This window comes from Balaenoptera borealis (assembly GCF_965194805.1).
Source record: "Balaenoptera borealis genome assembly, chromosome: 20".
In the NCBI taxonomy this organism is placed as follows: domain Eukaryota; kingdom Metazoa; phylum Chordata; class Mammalia; order Artiodactyla; family Balaenopteridae; genus Balaenoptera; species Balaenoptera borealis.
The window spans coordinates 10,923,278-10,948,168 of record NC_138879.1 but is presented as its reverse complement, the minus strand read 5'-3'; the positions used below and the strand labels follow the sequence as shown (position 1 = coordinate 10,948,168).

The 24,891-nt window shown below is 51.8% G+C and overlaps 2 protein-coding genes across 8 annotated transcripts in view; one reads left to right on the top strand and one right to left on the bottom strand.

The window, feature by feature from the left end:
• The window catches only part of CCDC40 (coiled-coil domain 40 molecular ruler complex subunit), a 43,496-nt gene extending 41,462 nt beyond the window's left edge, over nt 1-2,034 (bottom strand). Inside the window, exons 1-2 of one of the 4 annotated variants that reach the window (XM_082372800.1) lie at nt 1,826-2,034; nt 1,294-1,435 (exon numbers count right to left, since the gene is read on the bottom strand). In XM_082372800.1, coding sequence (XP_082228926.1) covers nt 1,294-1,322 — 29 coding nt within the window. In that variant the 5' untranslated portion in view covers nt 1,323-1,435; nt 1,826-2,034. Of the gene's footprint in view, nt 1-1,293 lie in introns of all 4 variants that reach the window. The other 3 variants (XM_082372799.1, XM_082372801.1, XM_082372798.1) reach the window with 3 other exon arrangements.
• A 117-nt stretch (nt 2,035-2,151) lies between these two features.
• TBC1D16 (TBC1 domain family member 16) overlaps nt 2,152-24,891 on the top strand; it is an 83,672-nt gene continuing 60,932 nt past the window's right edge. For 3 of the 4 annotated variants that reach the window (XM_082372812.1, XM_082372813.1, XM_082372810.1), the window contains exons 1-3: nt 2,152-2,251; nt 18,598-18,837; nt 21,696-22,293. In XM_082372812.1, the coding sequence (XP_082228938.1) occupies nt 18,660-18,837; nt 21,696-22,293 (776 nt within the window). In that variant the 5' untranslated portion in view covers nt 2,152-2,251; nt 18,598-18,659. The remainder of the gene's footprint in view (nt 2,252-18,597; nt 18,838-21,695; nt 22,294-24,891) is intronic. The other variant, XM_082372811.1, reaches the window with a different exon arrangement.

Genomic DNA, 24,891 nt, shown 5'->3' with positions numbered 1-24,891 from the left:
GGCACAAAAGAGTCACTCCAAGAATGAATGAAAAATGCAATTATCGAAACATTAAAGGAACAGGTAGATTACGCCAGAAAAGTCACCTTAAATATACCTCTGTCTGTGACAAAACTGGGGAAAATAAACGCAAAATAAGAGAAAATTGTACAAAAAGGACAAATACTCTAGAAACTCTTGGTTAGTTTCCCCGTGAATTTTTTTTTTTTTTTGGCCATGCCTCAGAGCACATGGGATTTTATAATAGTTCCCCAACCAGGGATCAAACCCGTGCCCCCTGCAGTGGAAGTGCAGAGTCTTAACCACTGGACCGCCAGGGAAGTGCCAATTTCCCCATGATGTAGCTAGTACAAGAATGTCACATTTTAAAATTGTTTTTTTTCTAATTAGAAAAAAACTATATTTTTTTAAAAAGTAAAACTAATACAGAAATATGTGACAGACAATGAAAATCCCCTGTGACTTCTCCTCTCCTTCTCAAGATAACCAGTGGTAAAAGTAAGAGATTTAAGGGTATCTTCTTTCAAATATTTTTCTATGCATTTAAAGCCACCCACCCACCCAAATTAGAGATCACACTATATATACTGTTTTGCATTTAGTCTTTTCATTTATTGTGATCTGGACTTCTTTCCACGTCAGTACATGTAGACCTACCTTAAAAAAAAAACAGAAAAAAAGAAACAATACAGCAGTGTCTAATGTAAAAGGTTAAATTCTTTAAAATAGTTTCTATCCTTTTAAACAAAGCATAAGAGAACAGAGGCCTGGTGGCTGTATTTTTACCTTACTACGGTCTATCTGTGTGCTCAAGGCATTCACGGTGGGGCTGCCTGACCACAGGGGCCCCGGCCCATCGCCTGCCACCTCCAACCCTGGTGAGGGGGAGGGAGGCGGGAGGCGGGGCTGGTGCTCCCTCTCACAGCACCTCGCTGTGGCAGCATCCAGTACAGAGACCCCTGCTCTCAGGGCTCTGCAGCAGGGACTACCAAGCACAGTGGTTGTCATGGTTACTGTGGGACAAGCAAGTCCCGGGTTTCAGCGAGTGGAGCGCCCGGAGCGAGGGGAAAAGGGGAGGGTACGGGAGAGGACAAAGGGACGCGAGGTGAGAAGGGAGAAGGGCGCGCAGGAATGTGGGGGTAGCCGGGGAGGGCAGGAAAGGCCCAGAGGGTGGGGATGGCAGGGGCAGAGGAGAGGGGAAAGGGACATGGAAGGGAAGGGGCGCCTAGGGGGCTATAGAAAGGGGGAGGCGTGGGGGCCGCTGCGAGACCCAACGTCCCTAGGCCCGCTTACCCGCCAGCCCGGCCGCCAGGCTCCGCCATCTCCCGTTGCTACGCGACGCCGTCAACATCCGGCTGGCGAGGACCACGCGCAGGGCGTGCGGGGCGGACGGCCTTTGTGCCATTTATGTGCATTAGAAACACAGAACATCTAACTATGTAAATATATTAAAGGATAAATACGCATTTTCTCCATCTTTATCTCTAAGACCGAGCTCTACCCCTCCTGGCTCAGTTTCTGTAAAGCGACAAACATGTCAACGTGCGTTCAGCTGGGCAACTCCGGCTCCCCGGGGGATCGCGCAGGGCACTCGGGGAGCCGGGGACCTGGGACGGCTAAGTGCCCTGAGGGTGGCAGGCGGAGGTAGGGGCACGAGGGGCTCCGGAGCCGGCTGCACCTTCGGATGCCGAGACCCCTCCTAGTGCCCGCCTATCCATCTCCAGACCTGGGGGGCTCAGCAACCCTTTCCCGGGGTTCCTGCGAATAATTCTTGGCGGAAGAGGGATGCCCCGTGGCCTCCTGATGGGTGTTGTTCTTTTCCTACCTCAAAATAGGAAAAACAAACGCAGAGGGTGGAACAGAGAGGGCGAGCACGCACGTGGAGCGTCCTAGGGCTTCTGCCTTCATTCTGGGGGCTCGGGGCTTCCCTCCGGGGCAAAGTCCTGGGGCCGGAGGCCCAGGCGGGCGGTGAGGCCCGGAATGGGATGCGGACGGCTGGGCCGGGTCCTGGGCTCGGAGGGCGGAAGGTGACTTGGGCAGTTCCGCGGCCGGGTTGGAGCCCGTTTGGAACCTGGGGGTTGGGGGGCTGGCCTGATTGGGCCGGGGGCCGGGTTGGCCCGGGGGGCGGGCCGGGGGCTGGGCCTCGCCTCGCGTCCCCGCCCCACCGCTCCTCACAGGCGGCGGCGGCAGTGGCGGCGGCGGCGGCGGCTCCGGGAGCCGGCGCGAATCCGGCCCCCGGTGCGGGACCCGGGTGGGTATCTGGGGCAGGCCGGGGGCCGCGGGGGCGGGGTCTGAGGGGCCCGCGGGGGACCGGGCATAGCCCCTCCGCCGGACGGGGTGGGGGCGCGCGGGGCGCGTGGGCCTGCAGCCGCGGGGCCCGGGAGGGGCCGGAGTCTGGCCGCAGCCCAGAGAGGTGCAGGGCCGGAGCAGGAGCCGGGCGGGCAGGAGCACGGCGGATCACGCGGAGAGATCCCTGGGCCCCCTCTCCGCGGCGGATGCGGGCCCCTGGGGCCGGGAGTGGGCCTACTTCGGGAAGATTCGGTCTCTGCCTGTCTGGAGCTTTGGGCCGGAGAACTTGCGGTCTTTGTCTGGCTGGTCGTCAGAGCACGCGAATGAGAAGTTGTAGGGGCCCGCCGTTCGCCGACACAGCCCCCTAAAGTGTGCATTCCACCCGCACAGCGCGCGCGCTTAGCATTCCCGGCCTTAGGGTGGGTGGTCCGGCGGTTTAAGAGCCGCATGTCAGGAAACTCACTTCCTTTAGGAACGGGCTCTTCCTCCTGTTCTTTTCTTTAAAAAAAAAAAGAAAGAAAGAAAAGAAAGAAAGAAAAAGAAAAAAAGAAAAAGGAAAAAAAAATAGGCAATTTAAGATTGCTAAATATAACCTAAGGAACGCTGCCAGAAGCGGTGAATCTTGAAATCCTGTTATTCCCACACTCGGAAGTTGGTGTCATATGTTGGCCACAATCTAGTTCAGATTCTATTCAGAAATAGAAAACGACTTAATACGTTCACTTTCCTTACCGTGAAGTTTGTTTTACTGCCTCCTCAAGTTCATAGGAGAAGCTGGGTTGGTTGGCCAGCCCCTGTGACTGGTCCTACCGACCTTTCTTTACCACCTGCAGGCACCAATTCTTTAATTTGGAAAGAAGAGGGAAGTGGTTCTCAAAAAACAGCCATGTGATGGAGCATATTATCAAAGGGCAGGTGCAAAGGTCCAGTTTCGTGAATTCCATTCTAAATCTGTCACAGATTGATTAGAGAACTTTTAAAAAATGTGTGTTAGTTTTAGAAATTCCTCATTAGAAACAGTAATGTTTAATTGATTAGCAAACATTAAACACTTTTAAGAACCAGGAAAACTTTTGCAAAGAAAGGATTATTAAGGTTAGGAATGCATTTTAGTATTAACTGTGAAGCTCGTTCATGGCTATTCATTGTTGGTATTCGGAGGCTCGTTCTCTGCTGAGTACGCTTGGCTTGTGGAGTGTTTATGGTGAGCAGTCTCAGAATATGACTAAGGAAAGTTCTTATCAGTGGAATTTTTTAATCCTCCAGACATGATGATTGTTGTGTAAATAGCATCTGATTATCATGCATGAATTCACTGAACCCACTAAACAAACCCATAAAGTCAGTACTGAGGTTATCCCCATTTTACAGGTGGGAACACTGACACTTAAAGTAAATTCCCCAAGTTCACACATCCAGGAGTGACAGTAATAGAGGCCTTGGGCCCAGGATGATTCAGCTCCAGAAAACCACTGTACCACGCTGCCTCCCCTCTTGTAACTGGCCCCTATGATTCACATGCACACACTCTCCCTGCCCCCCTTTTTGCAGACAAATAACATGGTTCACTCTGCCAAGTGATTCATAAACATGCAAGAGAGTGGGGACTAATCCATGTCACCACTAGCTGCTAATATCAGTTCAGTTTAATCTGTAAAGAGCTCCCTAGGCCTCAGTGTAAAGGCATCTGAGAAGACAGCCACTGGGTTTGCAGAACCTTACCTACAAATGTGCTGATCTCCCTGCCTCGGGCTTTGGGTAGCTCAGTGCACTGGTTAAAAACATGGCCTCCAAATGTAGACTGCTGGGTTCAAATACCAACCCTGGTACATAGTACTGACTTAATACCTCTGTGCCTTGTTTTCTGCATCTGTGAAATGGGGGTAATACCACCTACCACAAAGTTCTCTTGCAACAATTATCTAAAATACCTAGTACCTGGCACATTTGAAGTGCTTGTTACTATAAATTTTAAATTATTATTAATGACCATCATTTGGATTTTTCACATTTAACTAGATTGGTAAAAACGTTTGGTTTTGTTTTCTGGTTCCATGTGTATGTGGGCCATCAGGTGGAAAGCTAATCATAAGCAGAAGTGGAATTCTCCATTTAGGTATATTTACATTCTTATCTTTGTAACTTTGTGTGATGCTGGGTCCCTGTGGGCTGTCCAGGGACCAAGGTGATCAGGTTGCCTGGCAACACAAATCTGGAGTAGAGATTTTAACTTGTCCCCCCACATCTGGCTGAGGGTCCCCAATTTTGTTATTTACAGGCCTGAATCCTCTCCTGTAAGATTAGTGAATTAATTTCATACAGTGGTACAGTTGGGGAGGATGGCTTTAAACGTGATGGATTTGTAGCAGTGGAGAGTAGCAGTGGTTTTATTTGTGTACATGGTATTGTACACTGTTCTATTGTATCTGTATTAGGTTGATGAATACAATCTCATACAGATACAATCCATGAGGCCAATGCACAGAAAAGAAGGCACATACTTTTCGCTCCAAAAAAAAAAAAAAATTGGGGCAATAATATAGGAAATCTTTTCCCATTCAATTCGGTGCTGTTGGTTTTGATGCTACCGACCACCCACGTACCCTTTGGGCACCTGGTCTTGCATCTCTAATAAATCTGCTTTGATGAGCTGTCTGATGATATCTGATCTGAAGCATGTCCTTTACTCCAATCTTCTGAACTGATAAAGACATCCTCAGAGAGGAGAGAAATCAGGTCACTTGCAACTACGTTCGACGTCTGCCTGCGGTAGCTTCAGTCATACAGCTAGCATAAGGAAAGAACAGAAAGGACCCAAATTCATTATCCAATCTGAACGGCACGCCCTTCTCTGCCTGAGCCTTGGGCGGCGAGTCTGAGCAGGTGTTTAGAGTTGATGTACAAGATGAGGAATCTGTATGGACTCACCTGACCACATATAGAGATGTGGCAGTGTCTTTTCCATGCTCTTTCTGGATTGGCTCCTATAGAAACCACCATAACATAGGTGCACCCTGAGCCTGTGTCCGCACCTGCTTGCACACCTTGGTGTGTGTGCTGGTTTTCCACTGAATGACCCTGATCCTGATTTCAACAGTCTGATAAATTGGTCTTTACACTTTCCGGCATTGGAATCGGAGCAAAGCGCATACTTAACAGATGGCATTGGACACCCTTTCATTTTTCAATTTCTGTAGCTAAAATGCTTTCCCTGAGCAAGATCGGTTGTGTTGCATTCCAGGGGTGTTGTCAATACATTTCCCCCCAGTTTGATTTCTGTTTTGTGGTACATTAGCTACTCCTTTGCCACAGACAGTGAGAACCTCTGTGTGTTAAAGTTTACAGGCACAGTATAGAAGTCAGATGTACCTCATCCACTGTGGGGTTGGTCATTGCTTTCCTGGCTGGATTTGCACTTATCCTTGCCTTTTGGGTATAGTCCTTCCTTGGTCCTCAATCCTGACTCATCTTTAAGTCTGTTTCTTCTTGCAGGCCCCCCTTCCTTGGCTCTTTGAGGGAAATGGTATTGGGGGGTTTGCTGTCGAGGGGCACAGGCAGCAGATGGTTTCTCTCGGGAGAGGCAGAGGCTTTGGGACTTTCCAGGCAGTGGTGACAATTGAAGTGACAACTGGACAGTTGGAAGAGGAAAGTCACAGCTAAGCAGGCCACCAGACCTCCCCTCACCCTCATTTCTGAAACTGTCTTCTCCAGTTACTGCCTCCTGAAGGTCCTTTTTCCTTATGGCAGTTAGCGCAAGCCTCGGGCTCTGGAGTTGATGCCCTAAGCGTCATTCCTTCAATTTAACTGCAAGTCGATTGTGTTGGTCCTCATTTCTACACAGAGGCCCCACCCACAGCAGCCCTATCTTTGGGCCACAATCTTTTCCTTGTGAATCCTGAATGCATGTGCAGCAAATGTATTTCTCTTCTGCAATAATCCCATAATTTGAAGTTAAATACAACTGAGAGGAGGGGTGATATCATCTCACAGGTGTCTTATCTGGGCAATGAGACTGAAGGAGACCCACCTTTCCCTAAGAACGGGGTTTCTGATCTGCCGGATTTATATCACCCAGTGAACCTCAAAGCTCGGGGTTCCCAAAAAAACTGTGGTGCACGTGCCTGGTTCTGGGACGGTAGAATGAGCTGGGGCCTCCTGCGAGGTGTGTTAGCAGCAGATGTTTTGTGGGAGGAAAACGATCCTTGTTTGCGTGTGTCTGGCTCGTGTTTAAGATGGCATTGCCTTGTCCCAACTCTGTGTTGATTGGGCTTTGAGGGCAAAGCAGATGAACCGGTTTCTCCCAGCCACATGGCAGGTGACCAGAGCCCAGGGCATTTTGCTCCTGAGCAGTGTGACAATGACAAGGCCAGGGGAAGACTGTGGACTTTGCCCCATGACACGTCCCCCTAAGGATGCAGTGGCCCCACTCCCTACCTGCCTCCCCCTAGCTGCTGCAAACAGCTGTCACAGTGGGCGTGGGCTGCGACCCTCAGGTGTGTAGGAACTGCCAGCTTGTGAGCTGCTAGGACCGCACCTGTCCTGCTGACCCAGGGCGGCCCCAAGGCAGGCACACAGTACAGAACAGTGAATGGGAGAAGTCTGGGCAGGGCGTTTTCTGCTATTGGCTCCAGGCTGCCCTGTTTCTTTGGTCTCACTAGGAAGGTTCAAGAGACGTTTGCACCTTTGCTCTATTTGTTTTCCCACTTGGGAATTGATGGAGCCTCCAGCACAGGAGCCACGGCTCTGGCACTGGTCTGTGTGCAGCTTTTCTCTGTCCTGTCCTGCTGCTCCCTCAGAGACACGGAAGCCAGGTCTCCCCTCTGCAGGGTCCAGGCCTGGGTAGTGGCTCTGAATGGGGGTTTGATGGTCAGTGGAGATAGAAAGCCTACCCTACCACAGGTGTAGTGTGGTCGGCAGAAGAACAGTCCCCACAGATGTCGCTTCCTAGTTCTGGGAACCTGTGAGTGTATTAGGTCACGTGGCAACGGGGATTAAGGTAGCAGATGGAATTAAGGTTGCCAATCTGGTGACTCTGAGGTGGGGAGATTGTCCTGGATTATCCAGTGGGACCATGTCATCCCCGGGTCCTTGAAAGTGGAAGAGGGGGCCCAGAGTCAGCGTCAGAGTGATGCCCTATGAGAAAGACTCCACTCACATAGCTGACTTTGAAGGAAGAGGAAGGGGCCGTGAGCCAAGGGATCTGGGCGGGTTCCAGAAGCTGGAAAAGGCAGGAAGACAGATTGTCCCCTGGAGCCTTAGGAAGGAACACAGCCCTGCTGACACCTGAGTTTAGCCCAGTGAGACCTGGGTTGACTTCTGGCCTCCGGAATTGCCAGATAATACACCGTTGTTTTAAGTCCCTATTTTTGTGGTGACTTGTTACGGCAGCCATGGGAAACCAATACACTCGAGATAGAAGTGCTTTGTGAAGGAAGTGGGAGGGGAGACTTGTGTCTTTTCTAAATGGTGTCATTTCTTCATCCGTGTTTTGCTCATTTCTGGCTTTTGGTGACTTTGCCTGTCTGTCTAGAAGGACTCTCTTTCCCTGGATATAAATCACCAAATCTTGGGGGACGAATTTTGGGTAATAGATGCCTTAACTTCATCCCTGGAAACATTAGCTAGAGGAGAGCCCCACCCCTCACTGCCTCTGGGCCAAGTGTCAGTGGCCAAGTGGCCCCTAGGGGGAGGGAGGAGGGAACGTGTGTGGTTAACAGCAGGCCTGCCGCTGCCCGCTGGCTCCAACCCAGCAGCAGGGCCAGTTCTGAACAGGGCTGTGAAAGAAGAAATCTGCTACCCTTCCCAGCCCCACCTACTTCTTCAGGGGCTACTGCCGTTTCTGACATCTTTTTTCTGCAACCACCCCAAAACCCCCCTCCTCCTGGAAGCAAACTTGAGCTACCTTCATCGCCAGTGTAACTTACTGCTGCAAGCAACAGAGCACCAAGAATAGTTCTCAAAGGTGTTCTAATTCTTAAAGACTTGCAGGTTAATAGGAAAGAATGACTCCCTAGTCAGGGAGTTTCTGCAGAGAGTCTTTTGTTTTATGAGGGTGTGTGTTTTTTCTGAGGGGAGGCCAAGTTGATCTTTCCTTTGAATTACACAATAGCCTATTTTGCAAAAATGTCAGTGGTCGCTGACAGCTCAGAGCAGCACAAAATTCAACTTGTAATCAGGTATCGATCAGAGATGGTTAAAAGCCAGCACTGGCATTTTTATTTTATACCTTTTAAAATCATTGCCCTTTTTTTTTGTACACCCAAGCTAATACACATTCCAGATCTTGGCCTGACTCCATCTCTGTATTCCTTGTGCCAACTGCCAGGTTGGCATCGCTCTCCTTTCCATCAACAAAAACGTGGCATTTGGAACTCTACTGAAAATGGCATTCTGGTAGGCCCTTCATAAAAGGATCTTCTCAGAGATGTCTTGGACTCAGGAACTTATAATCTAAAATCAACAATATTGATGAGGACATAAAACCATTTTAAAGTAATGATATTAAGTGAACGCAGTCGAGGAGAATGAGGTTTTTTTAATCATTGTCATTGATCTACCTGGAGCTGTTTCTTGATGCACCTTCATCTCTCAGAATTTGGGGAGAGGATTTATAATATTGGTACAAAGTGCTTTGAGCATCTCGAGCTGCTATTTTGATTTCAATTAACTCTAAGTCCTTACTAGAGATGTGAAAAGTCAGACGGCTGTTTCTGGCTACAGGCTTCACTGGTTTTGTGTGTTTTAGGATCTCTGCTGATGGCATTTAAAGATTGTGCTATGTACCCTGGTCCCCTACTCTATCTGGGTAATACGGAGAATAAGTCTGGCCCGTAGAAAGGCCCCAGACCTGTGAAGGGGACCTGGGTGTTCTGCTCGCTCTGGGTTCTGTACCCGGCAGCCTTTCTGGAGCACAGTTTTCTGGTCTCCCAGGGAGGTGGGGATCTTTGTTCCCTGCAGAACACCGGGTCCCTAAGGTAATGGGTGTAAACTGCTTTGCACATCGGATCAAGAACCATTCAAGGTCGTGCATCTTATGGATTCAAGGACATTAGGAAGATCTCCCATCAGGTTGTTTGGTCTTTGCCAGGCCCTGGCATTTCTGCTGGCAGCCTGCTGTCAGTGCGGGGGCCAGAGCTCCCTTTGTTGCCGGCCTCGAGCTCCCTGTCCTTTTCCTTGCCTCCATCCACACGATTCCACCTCAGCCTGGCCTCTTTGGGTGCAAGCTTCCTGGTCCCAAACGTCTTTTTAAAAAATTAATATATTTTATTTTTCAGGACAGTTTTAGGTTTACCAGAAAATGAGCAGGGGGTACGGAGAGTCCATATACCCTCTCCAAGTTCCACTATTATTATTTTTTCATTGTGGTAAAGTACACACAGCAGATTTTGAATATTGACCACTTTGAAGTGCACAGTTCTACAGCATTACATGCATTCTCACCCTTGCGCGGCCATCACCCCCATCCATTGCCAGGACTCTTCCCTCCTCTCCACCTGGGCCTGCTCCTCTGGCTGAGAGCTTTCCCTGTGCACCTGCTCCTGCTTCTCCTGGTGGCGTCTTCCAGACAGCCCCTGTCATCCCAGCCTGCAGTGCAGGCGCCAGGCCCTTGATTAGCTCTGCCTCCCTCCCTACCAGTCTCCCCTCCGTTTTATGTGCCCCTGGGAGGCATCAGCCCTCCTCTGTGCCTGGACATCACCCTCTTCCTTGGCCTGAGCCCCAGCCCTGACATCCTTTAAGGATCTCCTCCACTGTTTCCCTCAGAGCCCTGCCCCTTATGTAGTGCTCCCCAGAAACCTTCCAGCTGCGCCTCCTGCGGGCTGTGATGTGGACCCTCATGTGGAGCAGTCACATGCCCCCCACAGAGCCCATGAGTGCCCTGGAGGAGACAGGGTGCCCCTCCCAGGCTGCCCCGGTGTCTCTGGCCCCACCCCCTGCCCTGCCCCCAGCCTGTTAAATCCCGTGGGAGCGCCCAGTTAGGACATAGCCTCAGGGTCAGGAGAGGGGGGCACATGTGCAGAGGGAGCCCACGGGAGCCTGCAGGTGGGGCATGAAAGCAGGGTTGGGTGGAGGAGGGGCCTGGGGCCCCAAGGCCAAGACCTTTCCCCTCTAAGGCAAACTGTTGAAGCCCGAGAGCCAGCCAGCAGGGGGGCTGGGAGAGGGATGCAATTTGGGCTCTGCAGGGGATGCAGCTGGTCAGGGAAGTGAGGGAAGCAGGTGCTGGGGGCAGGCCCTCCTCGTCCCTACCCTACTCCGCCGAATCCCCTCCCCAGCCCTCCCCAGCCCTCCCCCAGCCTCTGACCTTCTTCCTCTCCGCCCAAGCTACTGCCCATCGGAAGCCCAGACCTGCGCTCTGCTCCGGACGCAGCTTCAGCAGGGCAGTGGTCAGCACACAGGGAACAATCCCAGCAGTGGGCAGTGAAGGTCCAGGACGGCTAGACCTTAGAAATCTAGGAGGATGACTTAAATGATAGTATAGAGGGGCCCGTTGCTTCCCAAGAAGGGTTTTGGTCAGGTGGATCTAGAGACCCTAGGGGAGCTGGGCGCTGTCTCTGCACGTCTGTGGCTTATCTGTGAAGAAGGAGTCCCGTGACTCTGACCGTTAACCTTCCCACCGTCCCGGGTTCGTAGGGACACCCCTGAAGGACAGGCAGGTACACAGAGAGCTGCCCTGGGCCAGACCACAATTAGTCAAGTCTCGTTGCCAGACCAGTGGGCACTGAAGCCCAGGGGCCTCCCCTAGGGGTGTCTCTGCAGGCCGTTCTCCAGTCCACGCCCCTGGACACGGAGCTGCACGTGCCTCTCCTCCGGGTGACACGTGGGCTAGAGCCGTGTTTATTAACCCAGTGACAGATAGGCCCTGGGCTGCCAGTGAGGAGAGGGCTTCTGCAGTCTTGGATCCACCCAACACCCACCCCTTAATCCTGTTTAACATCCAACTGGTGACAAACCAGGGGATGCAGAGGGGGGTGGCCCTGGGCAGCCACTGACGTGTCATTAATGTGTGCTGATAAAGCACAGCCTGAGCGTCAGGGGGGCTGGTCTACCTTCTGTCAGAGCCCAATTCTCCACCTTCCTCTGCGGGTGGAGGGGAGCAGTAGGTGAATGGTTCCCCGTCTCAAATGGGGATGGTGTCACCTGGGCGCCCCTCTCCCCCAGACCTGCTGGGTCAGAGTGTAGGGATTTGCCCAATGAGTTTCTTAAAACCCCCTGGTTTGGAGAAGCACTGCATCAGATGACCTTAGAGCCTCTGGGCACCAGTGCTGTTTCCGTCGAGCTGTGGTTTTTAGCAGGCCCTGCTTGATGTGGGGCAACTGCACCCCAAGGGCATTGTCCTGGGCTTTGGGCGGGGAGGGCCTCCATTCTTATCTGGGAGGTAGCCTGGCAGCAACTGTGCTCTTTGGGATTCTTTTCCTTCCCTCTCTTCTGACAGGGTGGGGGGTAAACTCAGATTTATATTCACCAGCTGGAGGACTCGGATAGAACTGCCAAATTAGGATGCTGCCAACTCGGATGGTGGGAGCCGAATAGAAATTCACACTGAGCAGGGAACCCAGCCTCTGCTGACTCGCAGGTCGTCGCCTTCCCCACGGTGGTCAGCCACAGGACGCGAGCTGTGATGGTGGAGCTGGGGGCCGTGTTGGGGGGGACTGTGGTCCCACGTGGTAAAGAGGACGACAGGTGATCGTCGCTCCCCACCTGGACGGAGGTGAGGGGCCCCTGGCAGGACCCGCTGGGTGTGAGGCATTCTGGACCCACGGGCCTTGCGTTGTAAATAGCAACAAGCCATCTCTTTAAACAGAAGCAAAATAAGGCAGTAAGGGGGATTCGAGGGGAAAGTACTGCAGGGGTTGGGGATGCAGGCAGGGAGGGTGTGTTTGGAGAGCTTGCTCTAGGCTCTTTCCTTTGGCCCAAATGAGGAAGCCATGGCCGGTGGGCCCCTGGAACGGCTGGGACCTGAGGAGGGCAGCTCTGGCTGGGCTCAGTCACCATCTCAGCTGCCGATGAGCAGAGCCCGGTTTACAGTACAAGCCGGCCTGTAATGAGAGTGGTTCTCACTGGAGCATGTTGGTAGTGTGAGAACCATGTGTGTCCATCACATGTGCAACGTGGGAGAAGACGAGAGGGTGCAGACCAGTGCACGGACCAGGCCACACAGGTCTCTGGGTCATTGCTAAGGGCCCCCTCCTTTTAAGTTTCCCGTAAGATTTTACATGACACGCACCCCACCTTTATTAAGCTATATTGATGTCCCTATTTTTATCAAGTAACAGTACACAGTAAAAACAGGAAATAGCGATAAAAACAACATAAACACTCATTCAATGAGCTGGTGAATAGTTAACATGTGCGGCCTTTTCAGGTAAATGTATACTTTGAATTAGGCTTTTTGAAATATCAAAAGTAGTTAATTGAAAATGGACATCATAAGAAAAATAGATGAAAATATAAGCCAGTGATGATTGGATCTTTGGCTTGAGATGAATGATATAAAGTGTAAAAGTGATAAAAAGAAATCACTAAGGAAAAGTTATCATCAATTTGCCTAGAAGTTTAAAACCTCTGTATTTCAAAATGAGTAATACAGTTAAAAGGCAAATAACAAATTAGGAAAAACATACATGCAGCAACTATAGCAAAGGATTAAGATCTTTGCTATATAAAGAGTTCTTTCATAGCAATAAGAATTCTGACACCCCAGCAGAAAAATTGGCAAAGTACACCAACAGATAATTCACAGGAAGAACACAAATGTTTAATAAACATAGGACAACCTGCTCAAGTGAACTGATGATCAGAAAACCATTTTCCAATGACCAAATTAGCAAAGATTCAAATCCCTAAAAAGTATGGTACCTTTTTGGAAATCTATTGGACATTATGTCAGGGGTCCAGTTTTTCCTCCTAAGGAAATAGGAATCCCAGAAATTGTCCTAAGGAAATAGCGAGGATACAGGTACAGATTTATGTATAAAATGTAAAGTTTGTTATTTAAGTAGCCACTATTTGGAAACCAAATATCTAATGATGGTGGCTGGCTCAAGAATGGTGCATCCTTGTTTTATATTTATAGCTATCAAGATGGAGGGTTGACATTTTGAATTTTTAAATTAGTTAATAATGTGGTGTATTAGTATTCTGTGGCTGCCATAAAAAGTACCACAAACTGGGTGGCTTAAGCAACAGAAATTAATTTTCTCACAGTGTTGGAGGCTGGAAACCTGAGATCTTGGTGTTGAAGGGTTGGTTCCTTCTGAAGCCTCTCTTCTTGGCTTGTAGATGGCTGTCTTCATGTTCACATTGCATTCTCCTTGTACACCAGTGTCCAAACTCCCTCTTTTTAAAGGATACCAGTCACTGGATTAGGGCCCACACTAATGACCTAATTCTGACTTGATTGCATCTGTATAGAAGCTACTTTCAAATAAGGTTGAATTATGAGGTGTGGGGGTGAGAACTTTAACATATGAATTTGGGGAGGACACATTTCAACCTATAACACATGGGAAAATATATGTATGTTATAACTGAAAGAAAGGTATGGTATAATTCCAGTGGGTGGTTTTGTTTTGTTAAGATAGACACGGAAGATAGTAGAAAATACACAGATTATTTTTGGATGGTGCGAGTTAAGGGACACGTATTCTTTATACTTCTCTGAACACGTTTCATAATCTAAAAAAAGAAAAAGCTTTTAAAAAACAGGTCAAGGATTCTCCACATCTAGTTTGACAGAGAGCAGAGGTCGGGAACCAGTTTTAATTGAGATGAAATAGGCTCACAAAGGGACAAATACATTGAAAAAATAAATGAGCATTGTCTGAAGAGAGTAAATATTCGTGGCTAACGTTTAACAGACGGGCTGGACCTACCCAGAGGCACGTTGTCTCCCGAACAACCTGGGGGTGAAACCGGGGGGTTGTCCTCGCTCACCCAGCTTGCAGGGGCAGGGGTAGGAGCCAGAATTCCACGCACAGAGGACAAAGGTCTCATGTTCAGGTGTGTCCGCTCACTGGCTGACTTGGGGTGTGCGGCCCCTGTTTTCTCGTTTGCAAAACTGCGCTTCTAGGATGTACCTTCCAGAGCTGCAGTGGGGTTTCACAGCCGATGTGGGGAAAACGCTATATTGTGAACACTTGTATTTTGGAATCTCCTTCAGAGCTTCTGGAACATTCTTTTGATTATCCTTAATGGTGGCAAACCGTCTTAGCTTAAAGATGGTGTGGTTTTTGGACTCAGCTGAGCGTTGTTTGCAGCACATTCTGGAGGTTAGGGCGATTAAACTAAGTAATACCATTTGAGGCTCAGAAGGAGGTGGGGCTCCAGACCTGCCCCAGCCTCACCCAGCAGGAGGCCACGGGCCCCAGGAGGCCACTAAGCACCTGGAAGGTGGCTGGTGTGAACTGAGGTATGCTTAAGTGCAAAATGTACACCAGATTCTGGAGATTTAAAGAATGTAAAATAGCTCATGAGTAATTTTTCCATACTGATTACAGGCTGAAATGATACTATTGGGGATATAGTGGCTTAACTAAAAATATACTGTTAAAATGAATTTCCCTCATTTCTTTTTTACTTTTTAAAAATGCGGCTACTAGGAAACTTAAAATTGCATATGAGGCTCTCATTGTGTGTCTTCTGGGCAGTGCTGATCTGGAGAAGGGAATTCTTTTTCTTGTATGGCTCATTAACTGATCTTGTAATTCTGGAATGATTCTTGAATTCTAAAAATATTCCGGACAATGGAATGAAGTCATCATTAGAATAAAAGAATATAGCTTTACCAGATGATTAATTGGAAAGAAAACACATATTTTGATGTGTAGGTTCCAGCGTGATTTATTTTAAGTTTCGAACATTGGTTGTCAAGCGTCGTAATGTGCCTTGTGTGTTCAGACAGCACTCAGTGGTTAAGACAGTGAGAGACGCCCCCTCGACCTGGGGAGGCCACAAGGCTCCCCCAGAGCTGGGCCCGGAGGGGATTTGGATAGTGAGGAGCAGCCCTGCCCCGAGTATCCAGAAAGTGGTCTGAGCCGGGGGTCGGCCACGTATCGCCCGTGGACCGTATCTAGCCTTCTTCCTGTTTTATACAGTGCGCGAGCTAAGGATGGTTATTACGTTTTTAAATGGGTGAAAAAACTAGAAGAGTTTTCTTGTGTAACGTCAAAATTATATGGAATTGGCGTGAGTAGCTATTTAATAAAGTCTCGCGGGACCACAGGCATACCTGCCCACGTACTGTCTGCTTTCACACAACAGGGCAGAATCGAGTAGTCTCCACAGTGACCGTTGGGCCCACAGAGGCAAAAATATTTCCTGTCTGGCCCTTTACAGAACCCGCTTGCTGTCCCCTGGGCCAAGGGGTCAACTTGATTCTGCAGCCCACATTGAAAGGGGTGTCTCAGGCATGGGGGATGCCTGAGAAGGGGTGGATTCGGGGCCCTGGATATGGCCGAGAATGGAGGGGCTTCTGTGGCTCAGGGCTGAGGAGGCGAGGACCCCAGCTGGGCCTGAGTCTCCAGGGCTAGTGATTTTCAAGGTCATCCTGACGTTGGGAACCTCAGCAATGAGAGAGAAGAGAGTGATGGGTTTTTCGGGGTAAAGACGCAGGAATGGGAAGGGTGACTCTTGGGCCTGCAGGGAGCTGTTAGAAGGATGCTGTGTTTGGGAGAGTTAGTTGCCGTGGAGGCAACTGGAAATATGCAAAGAGATGGGAGATCAGACCAAGGGGGCACAGAGGGACACCCAGAGAGCCATAAGGGCCTGAGGATCCAGCCTTGAGCTGCCTGGTCCCAGGACATTGAAGGAAATTAGCACTGAGACAACCACTACCCCGCTGAGCCAGCTGGACCCCCAGCCCCCGCCCTCTGCCCCAAGAACCCGTCCAAGCACTGGACACAGAAAGAACTCCATTTAGGGAACATCCTAAATCAGCCCTGGATTTAGGGGTAAATGTACAAAGTGTAGAGGGTGCAAAGAACAATATAATTTAGCCTGAGAACCCCCTCCAGTTGATTATTCAAAAAAGTTTTACTGTGGTAAAACATACATGACATAGGGAATTCCCTGGCAGTCCAGTGGTTAGGACTCCACGCTCTCATTGCCGAGGGCGCGGGTTCAATCCCTGGTTGGGGAACTAAGATCTCGCAAGCTGCGTGGCGTGGCCAAAAAAAAAAAGAGGGACTTCCCTGGTGGTCCAGTGGTTAAGAATCCGTCTTCCAATGCAGGGGACTCAGGTCCGATCCCTGGTCGGGGAACTAAGATCTCACATGCCTCGAGGCAAATCAGCCTGAGCGCCACAACTACTGAGCTCGCATGACTCAACGAGAGAGCCCACGTGCCACAAGCTACAGAGTCCATGCACTCTGGAGCCCACGCACCACAACTAGAAAGAGAAAACCCACACGCCACAACTAGAGAGAAGCCTGCGCGCTGCAACAAAAGATCCCGTGTGCTGCAACTAAGATCCCACACAGCCAAAAATAAAGAAATGGAGGGAGGGAGGGAGGGGGAGGGGAGGGGAGGGAGGGAGGGAGAGAGAGAGAGAGAGAGAAAGAGAAAGAAAGAAAGAAAGAAAGAAAGAGAAAGACCACTAAAAAAAAAACCACAAAAAAAATGACATAAAATTTACTCTCTTAACCATTTTTAACTGCACAGTTCAGTGGCATTAGGGACATTTGGGTACACTGTTGTGCAACCATCACCACCATCCATTTCCAGAACTTCTTCATCTTCCCAAACAGTAACTCTCCCCATTAAACACTAACTCCCCAGCCCCTGCCCAGCCCCGGGCACCTACCCTTCTATCCTCTGTCTCTATCAGTTTGACTATCCCAGGTACCTCATATAAGTGGAATCATACAATATTTGTCCTTCTGTGACAGGCTGGTTTCACTGAGCATGTCCTCAAGGTCCATCCATGTTGTAGCAGGTGTCAGAATTTCCCTCCTTCTTAAGGCTGAATAATATCCCATCGTATGGACAGACTGCATTTGGTCTATCCGTTCCCAGTCAATAATTTTATCATACCGGCTTCAAGTCTTTTTTTTTCTTTCTGAGAGCTTGAGTTGCAGCCCCTCTGCGACGCTCCCATCCCAGCCACCCCACCCCACGAGCCTGGCCTGCACCCTGCCCAGCATGGCCTGAAGTCTCGGACATCCATGATCTCTGACCAGGAAATAGCTTTACACACATCTCTTCATTGACACAGGCGACATCATGCCTGTGGTCATCCTACTCCCAGCTTGGTGGGCGGCCGTCATGAGCCCCACTGACGGGAACGTCTGGTTGGTTCACATAGCTGCCTGGGCTTTTGTTTCATTTTTGCTGGAATTAAAATTGCTTTTTGCCAGTGTGTCGGGTGTTGGGTTTTCATTTCATGTTCTCAGTCCTTCTGTTTCCACTTCTGTGAATCGCCTGCTTTTTCTGTTGGGATATTGCTCCTTTTTTGCAGGGAGTCTTTAGGAATTCTGTATATATTTTGGATCTGATCCTTTGGTTTCTAGTTTATTTTTTTAAAGAATGAGTTGTATGTTAACTCGGGTCCTTCACCTATCACTTGTGACCCCTTCCCAGCTGAGGCAGCCAGCGTGTGTTGGGACGTCAGGCTGGGCTTTGGGATGATGAGGACACACAGGGCAGGTGAGGTGGAGAAGGCTGGGAAAGGTGGGAAGGACGAAGGAGAACCGGGATGTTCCCTGGGAAGCACCGCAGATGGCTGAGAATCTCAGGAAGGAAGGGACACGGGGTGAACTCTGTGTCCTGGAGGTTTTGAAATTGCTGCCGTGGGAACAGATTCCTCTAGACCAGTTCTCTCTCTCTCTCTTTTTTTCTTTGGGCCACGCTGCGCGGCTTGTGGGATCTTAGTTCCCCGACTTGGGATTGAACCTGGGCCCATGGCAGTGAAAGCGCCAAGTCCTAACCACTAGACACCAGGGAATTCCCTAGACCAGTTCCTAACAGGGTGATTTTGCCCCCTGGGGACATTTGCAATGCCTGGAGACAGTTTTGGTTGTCACAGTGGAAAGGGGTGCTAGTGGAATCTGGTGGGTGGAGGCCAGGAATGCTGCAAAACACCCTACAATGGACAGGACAGCCGCCACCACCAAGAAGGACTCAGCCCCAAGTGTCCGTAGCGCCACTGTTGAGAATGCAGCTCACCCTCCGTACGGCCTTGTGCTAGCAGGACCCCTTCTGTGGTTCCACAGCTTCTGTTTCCAGCCTACTGGTGTGGGGTAGGATGCTGCCCCAGGGATACCCAGTCCAAGTTCATGACCTTGGCCATGCCTTTTCTCTCTCTTCCTCCCCCAGGCAGGTCTGGAAGAGCCCCGCCTGGGCCCAAGTGTGCAGAGGATGGAAACACTCCCCCAGCAATGTCTCTGGGCCGCCTCCTTCGCCGGGCCTCCTCCAAAGCCTCGGACCTCTTGACCCTCACCCCCGGTGGCAGCGGTGGGCCCCCTTCCATCCTGGATGGGGAGATCATCTACTCCAAGAACAATGTCTGCGTGCACCCGCCAGAAGGGCTGCAGGGGCTGGGGGAGCACCACCCAGGTAAGCCCAGAGTGGGGTTACAGGCCTGGGGTCACATGCTGGGAGAGGAAGGCTTGGGGTCACAGACCTGGGAGGGGAGGGCTGTGGTGTCACAGGCCTGGGGAGAGCTGGCTGATCTCTCTAAATTTAGCAAGCTCCTGCGTCACTTCCCCATTTGCCCCAATTTCCCCATCTGGGAAGCAGGCCAGTGACCTTTGACTCATGGAGGGTAGGCAGGATGGTTTAAGGGGAATTAGCCTGAATTTGCAAGTAGGAGAGGGCATTTGAGCACTACAGGGCTTCTGGGAGCAGGGAACCCCCTGCTCACGGGGAGGGAAGCCAGAAGGGAAGCAGGGCATCCTCTTCTGCAGGAACCTGCCCAGTGAGACGCTTTCCGCCAGGCCCCCTTGAGCGTGTGCAGGAACATAGCCCTCAGGTCAGTCTTGGTGGTTTCGTCCCTTCCTGCAGTCCTGAGTGTGGGGTGAGGACTGAGTGGGGCATGAAACAGGCCTAGGAATCTGGGGACGTGGAAATCTTTGATCCTGCGCACCCTCTGTGCTTAAAACCTCTGTTTTGAGATCGGGGAAGAAAATTCTTAGACTGTGCAGGGATGGAGATGGAGGAGGGTCCTTTCCTGACCCTCCACATGGGAGCCCGGAGTTACACTGAGCCATTCCCGGGACACTCCAGCTCGTGGCTCTCCTTAGTCCCAGGAGTGGGAAACTTTTCCTGTAGTGGTGGTGACTTTGCTATCTTTTGCTAAGCCGTACTCTGAGCCCCAAAACGGCAAGCTTCCTTGTGCACTAAGGGAGTGGGCACAGATTCTCTTTGCAGGAGTGTCACTGACTGTGACTGTCCTGAGGCAGGGGGCCTGGGGGTGTTAGACCTGGTTATGGCAGCCCGGCACTCACACCTGAGTCCCTCAGCCCTGCTGCTCTGAGGAAGCATCAAAAAGATGGGTTAGTGATACTAGAGGCCTGTGTGGTCCTTTGTCATTTGCGCAAATGACTTGCAACAGACGAATGTATCGCTTTATGTAATTTGCACGACAACCTCATGAGAGTGGCTGGAGCCTGGGCAGGCCTGTCTCTCGGACAAGGAGGCTGGTGCTCAGGGGTGCTCCCCAATGCCAGCCTGGGGTGGAGGTGGGGTGAAGGCAGGCCCTGGGCTCGTCCTGTGGCCTCCCTAGGCTGCCGAAAGGTGCTTCCGTATCCCCAGTCCCAGGGTACCTGCAGCCTGGCTGCAGCCCACCTGAGTCCAGACAGAGGTCCCACATCAGATGTCAATACATTTAAAATTATGAATTACAATCAGATCTGGGCACTTTAATGCATGCAAATTATGTGTCAACAAAGTACTGAATAAATAAATTAATAAAAAAGACAAGTTTAAATTATACTAATGAACTCTTTGAAAAGTATTCTGTCCTCCTGCCTTGATAAGCATATCTTTACAGTCACCCGGACAGTTAGGTGCAGACTTAGAATCACCAGACCCTCCAAGGTTCCAAAGCAGGAAAGCTGGCTTCTGGCCCCAGCTCTTTCCTGCACTACAGGGGCCCTCCTGGGGACACCAAAGCCCCATCCACGGCCCCCACATACAGCTCAGGTGGGAAGCCCCGAGCAGGCCCTGGAAGCAGACTCTGAACTGTGAGGGCAGGGGATTCCAGGGTCCTGGTCCCTGGAGTGTGCTCTAGAAGGGGGTACAGGCTCTGGGTGGCATGTCACCTTGACCCTGTGGACGCCTGACCACGCGCCCAACTCCGAGGACTTGGGGTGGCAGGTACAGAGGTTCTAGCCCTGGGTCTGAGGGTGTTACATGTTCTGGGCATAAAACAAATAAAATAGCAGCAGCCTTTGGAGGGCTTCTGGTATCATCCTGTTGTGATGGGAGGCAAGGGAGAGGGGGCCAGAGGTCTCAGGCTCCCTTCCCAACCCAAAGCCACGTGATCTGCGGGTGTGGAGACACTTGGCCTCACCCGAATGTTATCCTTCTACATAACTGGCTGACAGCCCTGGAGTTCCCCCCACCTCTTTTGGAAATGGGAGCCAGGCTAAGGATTCTGGGTTGAGCCAGAGCCCTGGGGCATGAAAGGGACCCCAGCTCCTGCCCCAGGGGCTTCTCAGAACAGAAACCAGGAGGCCTGGGAACCTGGTGCAACAGACCCAAGAGTCAGGACACCCTGAAATGGCAGGTGCTGCAGGAGGAAAGGCCACCTTTCCCCAGACTGAGCAGTCAGGGGCCCGAAGATCCCACCCACGCACTGCCGGCGGCCTTGGAGGATCGCTCTTCTCATTTTTGTCAGCAGTGCAGGGCATGACATCGAGATGGCCCCTTCTTCCAAAACAGTGGTAAGGAAGAAATGCTAAGAAGCCACAGCCAACTGGAAAAGGCCCAAATGCCACTCATCTTGGATTTATTCTTTTTGGGACATAACAATAAAATCTGCCCTCCTAAGATTATAGTGAGGCTGTGAAGCCAGCGGGGCTTCTGGGCCCCTGTGTTCCTCCCCAGTTCCCTGGGCTTGCCCGGACCGGGAGGCTGATGGAGGCAGGGAAGCTCTGGAGCCCCCAGACAGTGGGCGGGGTGGGGCTCTGAACGAGAGGAGGAGGGAAAGCACAGGACGGGCTGCTGCTTGAGGTCCCGGGCCCACTGGATCTGCTAAGTGTGTGTGCTTAGAAAATGCCCACAGCACGCATTCATCCTGAGCTCAACTGTATCCCTCAGGTGTGTTTTCTTAGGGCCAGGCTGTGTCGGAGCCTGGCTAGCCTGCACAGCCCCACAGTTTTACTAACCCAGGTGTGGCTCCTGCGAGAAACCAGCCAGCGGCACTTCGTGCATGGCCCTCCCTAACCGCCTGTGCTCCTGACCTCTCATAGGCTACCTGTGCTTGTACATGGAGAAGGATGAACTGCTGGGGGCCACCCTCATCCTCGCATGGGTCCCCAACTCCCGGATCCAGAAGCAGGACGAGGAGGCACTGCGTTACATCACCCCCGAGAGCTCCCCCGTGCGCAAGGCACCCCGCCCTCGGGGCCGGCGTACCCAGAGCTCGGGGGCCCCCCACCCGCCGTCCCCCATGGAGCCCAGGCCCACCCTAATCCCCAGAGATGAGGACATCCTGGTGGTGGCCCAGAGCATCCGAGACCCCGAGCGTGTCAGCCCTTCGCCCGAGGACGGGGAGAAGCTGGCCCTGGGCCTGGGGACAGACAGCTCCCTCCTGGCCTCTCAGCCGGCCCACAGCGACTCGGGAATCTTGTCGGCGGTCAGTTCGCAGGACGGGACGGAAGAGGGCCGGGAGCCGCGACCCGAGGCGGGCGAGGAGGAGGGCTCCTTGGAGCTGTCGGCCGAGGGCGTGAGCAGGGCCAGCTCCTTCGACTCAGACTCAGAGGCCTTCTCTTCACCCTTCTGCCTCTCGCCCATCAGCGCCGCCCTCGCAGAGAGCAGCAGCTCCGTGTTCCTGGAGAGCGAGAGCGGGTGAGTTCCTGACTCCCCACTGCCTCTCTGGAGCCAAGAGCAATGGCATTTGTCCCCGCTCTGCTCACTGAGCGCTGAGGGTGCCTGCATCCCATCCCGCAGGCACCAGAGCCTCCGCACCCTGTCCCCTCGCTTCACACCACCCTAGGGGATTGTGATGGATGCACAGTCCGGGGGAGGGGTGCTGGGGGTTCCCTCCCTCTTCTCTCCCCTCCCCTAGGACTAAACATTCCCTGCCAGGTCTGACCGGCCCCATAACCCTGTCTAACCCCCCTGGTGCCAGGCCCCAGCAGTCCAGGTGTCTTTTGTGCTCATCTCTGGAGGAGATGGTCGGTCATCCCACAACCCCCAGGCAAATTCAGGGAGCCTGGGTGGTGGCCGAAGGCTTGTGGGGGAGGCCTGGTCCCCAGCCAGGCTCTGTGCTCTGCCTGGGGCCAAGCTAGGCACGTGGCCCGGCCCACCAGAGGGGTCCCTAGCCTTTCTACTTCTCACACCCTCAAGCTGTAAGAGGCTGGAACACAACCCCAGGGGGAAGTTGGCAGCATTTACTGTACAGCCCCAGAGCCCAGGGGAACCAGATGCCTGGGCACACTGGCGGGCTCACTGGCCACACAGGCAGGGACCAGGAGGGGCAGCAGTGAGACCCACCCCCTGCCTGATTGGGGAGGGTTGTTGCAGTCTCATGGCGGCCACCACACAGCGTCGTTAGGGGGCCTCGGGGCCTCCCAGAGGTAGGTGTGCACAAGGCTCATGAACCACAGGCTTGGGCTAACCCAGAGCAGCTGGGGCAGGCCTGGCATGGGCAGGTGTGGGACTTCTGCCGCCCCTTCTCATGCTCAGCTGTGGTCCTTGTTCTCATTAGATTTCTAGGCTAATAATGGTGATGATAGTAAGCGCTGACATAATCAAACAGTCAGCACACCATTATTGAGCTCATGATATGAGATGGGCCTGTGATAAGTGTGAATGGTCTGAGCTTTGCCTGGGCACTGGGCATGTGTGCCATGGATTAATTCTTTTTATGCTCACAACCATCCCAAACCCTGTGAGTAGGTGCTAACATCACCCCCTGTGTACAGAAGAGGAAAGCGAGGCTCAGAGGTTAAGGAACTTGCTGGAGGTCACCCAGCTAATTTAGGAGCTGAGCCAGATTCGAACCCTGCTGAGTCTACACCAGACCTAGAGCACATAAGGTCACATGAACTGATGTAATCCCAGGAGAAAAGGAGTAGGGCGGAGGAATGCAGAATGCTTTGCTGGCTTCAGCGGGAAGGAATTTGAGATGGATTCATTCCTGTTTTCTTCCCCTCAGTAAGATGTGGTCCATTAAAGCCCAAGGGTAAACTGATAACATCCGTCTCGAGTACTGGAGGGTGCATGTAAGGGGAGCGGTCAGCTGTAGCCAAGGACTCCAGTGCCCCATGAGGTTCCCTGAGTCGTGTGCTGTTTCCCACCAGGAAACCAGGCTGAGAACGTAACTCAAAGCCACGCCTGGGTCCCGCCGCCAGTGGGGCTCTGTCAGCGCTCCCCCTGGTGGTGCCACACTGCCAGTCACTCCCCACCCCCCTCCCTCAGCCACTTCCTGTCTCTATGGATTTGCCTGTTCTGGACATTTCACCTCAATGGTATCATGCAACTTGTGTCCTTTTGTGTCTGGCTCCTTCCTTAAGGTCCATCCAAGTGTGTCAGCACTCTGTTTGTGTGTCTGGCTAATATTCCCAACAATTTCCACCTCCAGTTGGATTTGGAAGCATTATTCTGTATCGCGTGCAGACTCCTGAGCTAAAGCTGGGTGGCGTCTGTCAGGTGTGAGAGTTTGGCTGCCCCACCATGAGTCCTTTCTGTAGTCATGCTTTGGGAACCCTACTTTTACCTTCCAGATCCCTGCTCCACCCAATTTAATTTAGGGGTCATGTTTCTGCTTAGAGCTGCGAGGCGTGCTCGGAAGACTAGTGTTGTGAGGGAGCTCCCTCCTTCGCCGTGGAGCTCCAACAATTCCATATTGCTTGCTTTTCTGGCCCAATCAGTCCAATTCAGCCAAGGCTTTGGGCTGGGGCAGGATGGCCATGAGTGAGGTCCCTCCCTGCCTCCCGGGAGCCTCAGTCAGGGGCTGATGTGGAAACAGCCTGTCTTTGAGACGGAATGAGAGAGGTATTACATGGAGGCACCCTGGTTCCTGACCCAGCCGTGCTTGACAGGTTGCTGAGAGCTTAAAAAAAAACAGATGTGATTCCAAAAGGGGCTGGGTGGGCCCTGGAATCTACATTTCCTGCCAGGCCGTCCCTGCAGTTCATGTTTACTTGCTTCTTTGCTCTTGGAGCTGAGTTGCAGTTTTGTCTCCCCACCGCATCTGAGACCTGGAAGCAAAGCTGGTGCTCCTCCACTCCCTCCCTCCCACAGCTCCTGCCCTGTGATGGGTCTGGAAATTTGGACTAAATGGTCAGTAGTACTGGGTGCTATAGAGCAAGGCTTCCCAGCCCAGCAAAAAACGAGAATGCGCCAGGCAGCTTTGAAGGCTCCTGATGCCCAGGCCACACACAAACTGATTGAACCAGAATGGCTGGGATGGGGCCCAGGCCTGGGCAGTGTTTGACCTCC